Here is a 7,811-nt window from a genome sequence, read left to right as displayed (position 1 = left end):
ACTTGGTCCAAGGCTTGGGAGAGGGCTCCAGAGTAGTTAATAAGCTGCCTAGTGGCTGCAGAGCGGGGCTTCAGGCAGACACCCTGACGCCAGAGGGGCTCCTCAAAACCGCTGGCCTCTGGACGCTCCTGCTCGTGCTGGAGGGCGGGCCTTTTGACGAGGGACTCTCCCAGCCCCGCCTGGGGACCAGCCGGCCTGAGGAGGTTGGTCAGGTGGTTGCCATCTTCTGGATGAGTTTCACCTGCTCATCTAGGAAGCGGCTCTCCAGGAAGTCACAGAGGTGGAGGTCTGTGCGGGCACAAACCAGGGCATGCGGATCCAAAAGGGCCTGGTTCAGGTTCTTCTCCATGAGAATGGCGGCTTCCATAGCGTCCTGGGTTTTATTCCACTCCTTTTGGGACGGCTTCTGCGCGTCCTGGAAGAGGGCACGACTGGCGGGCTGGTTTTGCATCTTCAAGAGATGCTGGGGGCTCTCGTGCTTCTCCTTGGCTAATTTGTTACCGACCTGGGTTCTCAGACTTTTTTTTTTTTTTTTTTTTGCGGTACGCGAGCCTCTCACTGCTGTGGCCTCTCCCATTGCGGAGCACAGGCTCCGGACACGCAGGCTCAGCGGCCATGGCTCACGGGCCCAGCGGCTCCGCCGCACGTGGGATCCTCCCAGACCGGGGCACAAACCCGCGTCCCCTGCATCGGCAGGCCGGACTCGCAACCACTGCGCCACCAGGGAAGACCCTCAGACTTTTTAATCGATAGAAGTTGATAAGAGGCCAGACAAGAGATTCAGGCAAGGCTTTATTGGTATTTGTGCTGCAGCACGAGGGGAGGGAAAACTGGTAACAGGCTACCCTGCTAGCTCCCCCTCCCTGAGGGGGAGCCTTAAATGGAGTGAGGGTAGGGGCGGGTCCAAGGGTCCGGCCGTAGGGGCGGCTGAGGTGATATGCCCACCAGTTGGTGGTGCCGTGTGCAGGGATCGTGCACAGTACTCTGCTTTTGCTCCCAACACCCTGCTTTTTTTTTTTTTCCCCCGGTACGCGGGCCTCTCACTGCTGTGGCCTCTCCCGTTGCGGAGCACAGGCTCCGGACGCGCAGGCTCAGTGGCCATGGCTCACCCAACACCCTGCTTTTGCTCCCAGCTCTTCAGAAGTGGCAGTTGGGTTTTGGTCGTATTATATCTTATTGTTCATAACTTGTCCCAACTGCACACGCACGTGGTTATTTTTAGTTCCTTGTAGTTTCTTTGTATTTTGTTGCTCGAGGAGACGTTTGTCCAGGTGCCAGTATTGCAGCAAAGGATCCCAGAGCCCGGGTCCCAGCCTGTCTCAAATTCGCAGAAAAAGTGGCCCAGGCCTACCAGAACCACATCACTGCGGTGGAAATAGGAGCCCAGAGAGGCGGGTGCAGGAGGCCCATAGATGCATGTTGACCAGGCGGTTGATGGTGGCCTCCACCTGGATGGAATCATTCTGATCAATTTGGGAGCTCATGGTTGATGGATAATAAGGAGCTGAGCTCAGAAAATGGTGTTGGCTGGTCCGGAGGCCAAGGATAGCTGAGTGATCGGGTCTGAAGGTTACGACTGGAAAACAAGGTTAGGGGGTGGTCGGGGTCTGGAGGAAGGGCTGTGTCTGGGTCTGTTCTGTCCAAACACTGTGGAAGCAAGAGACAGATCCACGGGACCGCCGAGCGCACTGCCTCAACATTTTTTTTTTTTTTTTGCGGTACGCAGGCCTCTCACCGCTGCGGCCTCTCCCGCTGCGGAGCACAGGCTCCGGACACGCAGGCTCAGCGGCCATGGCTCACGGGCCCAGCCGCTCCGCGGCATGTGGGATCTTCCCGGACCGGGGCACGAACCCGCGTCCCCTGCATCGGCAGGCGGACTTTCAACCACTGTGCCACCAGGGAAGCCCCCTCAACTTTATTTTTTAATTCTTGTGAATATTTCATTTTTCTTAAAAATAACTATTGAGATACGTGTTTTATGCCATAAAATTCACTAAAGTGTACAATTCAGTAATTTGTAGTAATTTTATACAGTTGTATTACCATCACCATGACCCAATTTTAGAACGTTTCCATTATTCCCAAAAGGTCCCTATGCCCATTTGCAGCCATCCTCCATCCACATGCCCCACCCTAGGCAACCACTTATTTACCTTCTCTCTCCATAGATTTTCCTTTTCTAGACATGTCATAAAAATGGAATTATACATTATGTGTCGTTCTGTATCTGGCTTTTTTTCCACTTAGCATGATGTTTTTGAGGTTCATCCATGTTTTAGCATGGATCAGTACTTTGTTCTTTTTATTGCTGAATGGTATTGCATTGTATGGCTAGACCACATTTTATCCTTTCACCAGTTGATGGACATTTGGGTTGCTTCTGTAAATCTTGTGTGGACATCTGCCTGTGTAGACATATGTCTTCATTCATTTCTCTTGGGTAGATACCTAGAAGTGGAATTGTGTGGTCTTACGGTGACTATGTTCAACATTTTAAGAAACTGTCAGACTGTTTTCCATTGTAAAATGGTGAACAATTTTACAATCCTACCGGCAATATATGAGAGTTCCAGGTTCTTCACATTCTCATCTGTGCTTGTTATTGTCTTTTTTTTTTTTTTGGAGTATAATTGCTTTACAATGTTGTGTTTCTGCTGTATAGTGAAGTGAATCAGCTATATTAATACATATATCCCCTCCCTCTTGTACCTCTCTCCCACCCTCTGCTTTTAAATTATAATCATTCTAGTAGATGTGAAGTGGTATCTCATTTTGGTGGGGTTTTTTTGTGGTCTTTTTTTTTTTTTAACATCTTTATTGGAGTATAATTGCTTTACAATGGTGTGTTAGTTTCTGCTTTATAACAAAGTGAGTCAGTTATGCATATACATATGTTCCCATATCTCTTCCCTCTTGCGTCTCCCTCCCTTCCACCCTCCCTCTCCCACCCTCCCTCTCCCACCCTCCCTCTCCCACCCCTCTAGGTGGTCACAAAGCACCGAGCTGATCTCCCTGTGCTATGCTGCTGCTTCCCACTAGCTATCTACCTTACGTTTGGTAGTGTATATATGTCCATGCCTCTCTCTCACTTTGGCACAGCTTACCCTTCCCCCTCCCCATATCCTCAACTCCATTCTCTAGTAGGGCTGTGTCTTTATTCCCATCTTGCACCTAGGTTCTTCATGACTTTTTTTCTTTCCGTAGATTCCATATATATGTGTTAGCATACGATACTTGTTTTTCTCTTTCTGACTTACTTCACTCTGTATGACAGACTCTAGGTCCATCCACCTCACTACAAATAACTCAGTTTCGTTTCTTTTAATGGCTGAGTAATATTCCATTGTATATATGTGCCACATCTTCTTTATCCATTCATCTGTCGATGGACACTTAGGTTGCTTCCAGATCCTGGCTATTGCAAGTAGAGCTGCAGTGAACATTGTGGTACATGACTCTTTTTGAATTATGGTTCTCTCAGGGTATATGCCCAGTAGTGGGATAGCTGGGTCATATGGTAGTTCTATTTTTAGTCTTTTAAGGAAACTCCATACTGTTCTCCATAGTGGCTGTATTAATTTACATTCCCACCAACAGTGCAAGACTGTTCCCTTGTCTCCACACCCTCTCCAGCATTTATTGTTTGTAGATTTTTTGATGATGGCCATTCTGACCAGTGTGAGGTGATATCTCATTGTAGTTTTGATTTGCATTTCTCTAATGATTAGTGATGTTGAGCATGCTTTCATGTGTTTGTTGGCAATCTGTATATCTCCTTTGGAGAAATGTCTATTTAGGTCTTCTGCCCATTTTTGGATTGGGTTGTTTGTTTTTTTTTGATATTGAGCTGTATGAGCTGCTTGTAAATTTTGGAGATTAATCCTTTGTCAGTTGCTTCATTTTCAAATATTTCCTCCCATTCTGAGGGTTGTCTTTTGGTCTTGTTTATGGTTTCCTTTGCTGTGCAAAAGCTTTTAAGTATCATTAGGCCCCATTTGTTTATTTTTGTTTTTATTTCCATTTCTCTAGGACGTGGGTCAAAGAGGATCTTGCTGTGATTTACGTCATAGGGTGTTCTGCCTATGTTTTCCTCTAAGAGTTTGATAGTGTCCAGTCTTACATTTAGGTCTTTAATCCATTTTGAGTTTATTTTTGTGTATGGTGTTAGGGAGTGATCTAATCTCATACTTTTACATGTAGCTGTCCAGTTTTCCCAGCACCACTTATTGAAGAGGCTGTCTTTTCTCCATTGTATATCCTTGCCTCCTTTGTCATAGATTAGTTGACCATAGATGTGTGGGTTTATCTCTGGGCTTTCTATCCTGTTCCATTGATCTGTATTTCTGTTTTTGTGCCAGAACCATACTGTCTTGATTACTGTAGCTTTGTAGTAGAGTCTGAAGTCAGGGAGCCTGATTCCTCCAGCTCCATTTATCTTTCTCAAGATTGCTCTGGCTATTTGGGGTCTTTTGTGTTTCCATACAAATTGTAAAATTTTTTGTTCTAGTTCTGTGAAAACTGCCAGTGGTAGTTTGATAGGGATTTCATTGAATCTGTAGATTGCTTTGGGTAATATAGTCATTTTCACAGTGTTGATTCTTCCAATCCAAGAACATGGTATATCTCTCCGTCTATTTGTATCATCTTTATTTTCTTTCATCAGTGTCTTATAGTTTTCTGCATACAGGTCTTTTGTCTCCTTAGGTAGGTTTATTCCTAGATATTTTATTCTTTTTGTTGCAATGGTAAATGGGAGTGTTTTCTTAATTTCACTTTCAGATTTTTCATCATTAGTGTATGAGAATGCCAGAGATTTCTGTGCATTAGTTTTGTATCCTGCTACTTTACCAAATTCATTGATTAGCTCTAGCAGTTTTCTGGGAGCATCTTTAGGATTCTCTATGTATAGTGTCATGTCATCTGCAAACAGTGACAGCTTTACTTCTTCTTTTCTGATTTGGATTCCTTTTGTTTCTCTTTCTTCTCTGATTGCTGTGCCTAAAAGTTCTAAAACTATGTTGAATAATAGTGGTGAGAGTGGGCACCCTTGTCTTGTTCTTGATCTTAGTGGAAATGGTTTCAGTTTTTCACCACTGAGGACGATCTTGGCTGTGGGTTTGTCATATATGGCCTTTATTATGTTGAGGAAAGTTCCCTCTATGCCTACTTTCTGCAGGGTTTTTATCATAAATGGGTGTTGAATTTTGTCGAAAGCTTTTTCTGCATCGATTGAGATGATTATATGGTTTTGCTCCTTCAGTTTGTTAATATGGTGTATCCCATTGATTGACTTGCATATCCTGAAGAATCCTTGCATAACTGGATCAACCCCACTTGATCATGGTATATGATCCGTTTAATGTGCTGCTGGATTCTGTTTGCTAGTATTTTCTTTTATGTTTTTTGGCGGTACGTGGACCTCTCACTGTTGTGGCCTCTCCCGTTGCGGAGCACAGGCTCCGGACGTGCAGGCTTAGTGGCCATGGCTCACGGGCCTAGCCGCTCCACAGCATGTGGGATCTTCCTGGACTGGGGCAGGAACCCATGTCCCTTGCACTGGCAGGTGGACTCTCAACCACTGTGCCACCAGGGAAGCCCCTGTTTGCTAGTATTTTGTTGAGGATTTTTGCATCCATGTTCATCAGTGATATTGGCCTGTAGTTTTCTTTGTTTGTGACATCTTTGTCTGGTTTTGGTATCAGGGTGATGGTGGCCTCGTAGAATGAGTTTGGGAGTGTTCCTCCCTCTGTTATATTTTGGAAGAGTTTGAGCAGGATAGGTGTTAGCTCTTCTCTAAATGTTTGATAGAATTCGCCTGTGAAGCCATCTGGTCCTGGGCTTTTGTTTATTGGAAGATTTTTAATCACTATTTCAATTTCAGTGCTTGTGATTGGTCTGTTCTTGTTTTCTATTTCTTCCTGGTTCAGTCTTGAAAGGTTGTGCTTTTCTAAGAATTTATCCATTTCTTCCAGGTTGTCCATTTTATTGGCATATAGTTGCTTGTAGTAATCTCTCATGATCCTTTGTATTTCTGCAGTGTCAGTTGTTATTTCTCCTTTTTCATTTTAATTCTATTGATTTGAGTCTTCTCCCTTTTTTTCTTGATGACTCTGGCTAATGGTTTATCTATTTTGTTTATCTTCTCAAAGAACCAGCTTTTAGTTTTATTGATCTTTGCTATCGTTTCCTTCATTTCTTTTTCATTTATTTCTGATCTGATCTTTATGATTTCTTTCCTTCTGCTAACTTTGGAGTTTTTTTGTTCTTCTTTCTCTAATTGCTTTAAGTGTAAGGTTTGGTTGTTTATTTGAGATGTTTCCTGTTTCTTAAGGTAGGCTTGTATTGCTGTAAACTTACCTCTTAGAACTGCTTTTGCTACATCCCATATGTTTTGGGTTGTTGTGTTTTCATTGTCATTTGTTTCTAGGTAATATTTGATTTCTTCAGTGATCTCTTGGTTATTATTTAGCCTCCATGGAGTTGTATTTTAGAGATTTTTTCCTGTAATTGATACCTAGTCTCATAGCATCGTGGTTGGAAAAGATACTTGATACGATTTCAGTTTTCTTAAATTTACCAGAGCTTGATTTGTGGCCCAAGATATGATCTATCCTGGTGCATGTTCCGTGAGCACTTGAGAAAAATGTCTATTCTGTTGTTTTTGGATGGAATGTCCTATAAATATCAATTAAGTCCATCTTGTTTAATGTATCATTTAAAGCTTGTGTTTCCTTATTTATTTTCATTTTGGATGATCTGTCCATTGGTGAAAGTGGGGCGTTAAAGTCCTCTACTACGATTGTGTTACTGTTGATTTCCCCTTTTATGGCTGTTAGTATTTGCCTTATGTATTGTGGTGCTCCTATGTTGGGTACATAAACATTTACAGTTGTTAAATCTTATTCTTGGATCGATCCCTTGATCATTATGTAGTGTCCTTCTTTGTCTCTTGTAATAGTCTTTGTTTAAAGTCTATTTTGTCTCATATGAGAATTGCTACTCCAGCTTTCTTTTGATTTCCATTTGCATGGAATATCTTTTTCCAACCCCTCACTTTCATTCTGTATGTGTCCCTAGGTCTGAAGTGGCTCTCTTGTAGACAGCATATACACGGGTCTTGTTTTTGTATCCATTTAGCCAGTCTTTGTCTTTTGGTTGGAGCATTTAATCCGTTTACATTTAAGGTAATTATCAATATGTATGTTCCTATTTCCATTTTCTTAATTGTTTTGGGTTTGTTATTGCAGGTCTTTTCCTTCTCTTGTGTTTCCTGCCTAGAGAAGTTCCTTTAGCATTTGTTGTAAAGCTGGTTTGGTGGTGCTGAATTCTCTTAGGTTTTGCTTGTCTGTATAGGTTTTAATTTCTCCATTAAATCTGAATGAGATCCTTGCTGGGTAGAGTAATCTTGGTTGTAGGTTTTTCTCCTTCATCACTTTAAATATGTCCTGCCACTCCCTTCTGGCTTGCAGAGTTTCTGCTGAAAGATCAGCTCCTAACCTTATGGGGATTCCCTTGTGTGTTAATTGTTGTTTTCCCCTTGCTGCTTTTAATATTTTTTCTTTGAATTTAATTTTTGATAATTTGATTAATATGTGTCTTGGCGTGTTTCTCCTTGGATTTATCCTGTATGGGACTCGGACTCTCTGTGCTTCCGGGACTTAATTAACTGTTTCCTTTCCCATATTAGGGAAGTTTTCAACTATAATCTCTTCAGATATTTTCTCAGTCCCTTTTTCTCTTCTTCATCTGGGACCCCTATAATTCGAATGTTGGTGCGTTTAATGTTGTCCCAGAGGTCTCTGAAACTGTCC

At 42.8% G+C, this 7,811-nt stretch overlaps 1 protein-coding gene across 1 annotated transcript; it reads right to left on the bottom strand.

Annotated features, from left to right (window-relative positions):
- Positions 1-208: 208 nt before the first annotated feature.
- LOC136143079 (ferritin light chain-like) lies at positions 209-1,462 on the bottom strand. Its single transcript, XM_065901366.1, has 2 exons — positions 1,327-1,462; positions 209-495 (listed from the first exon to the last, which is right to left on the bottom strand). The coding sequence occupies exons 1-2, from the start codon at positions 1,460-1,462 to the stop codon at positions 209-211; spliced, it is 423 nt and encodes a 140-aa protein (XP_065757438.1).
- Positions 1,463-7,811: the final 6,349 nt, after the last annotated feature.

Source organism: Phocoena phocoena, chromosome X, assembly GCF_963924675.1.
Source record: "Phocoena phocoena chromosome X, mPhoPho1.1, whole genome shotgun sequence".
In the NCBI taxonomy this organism is placed as follows: domain Eukaryota; kingdom Metazoa; phylum Chordata; class Mammalia; order Artiodactyla; family Phocoenidae; genus Phocoena; species Phocoena phocoena.
Note: the sequence above shows the minus strand (reverse complement) of the source record. Positions and strands in the feature narration are given on the sequence as shown.

Bases quoted from the DNA above. Each gene is read 5' to 3' on its own strand.
- LOC136143079 (XM_065901366.1), bottom strand. From the start codon at position 1,462: ATGATTCCATCCAGGTGGAGGCCACCATCAACCGCCTGGTCAACATGC. The intron at 496-1,326 runs AATTTGAGACAG...AGGTCGGTAACA, and splicing joins CCTGGGCCACTTTTTCTGCG to AATTAGCCAAGGAGAAGCAC.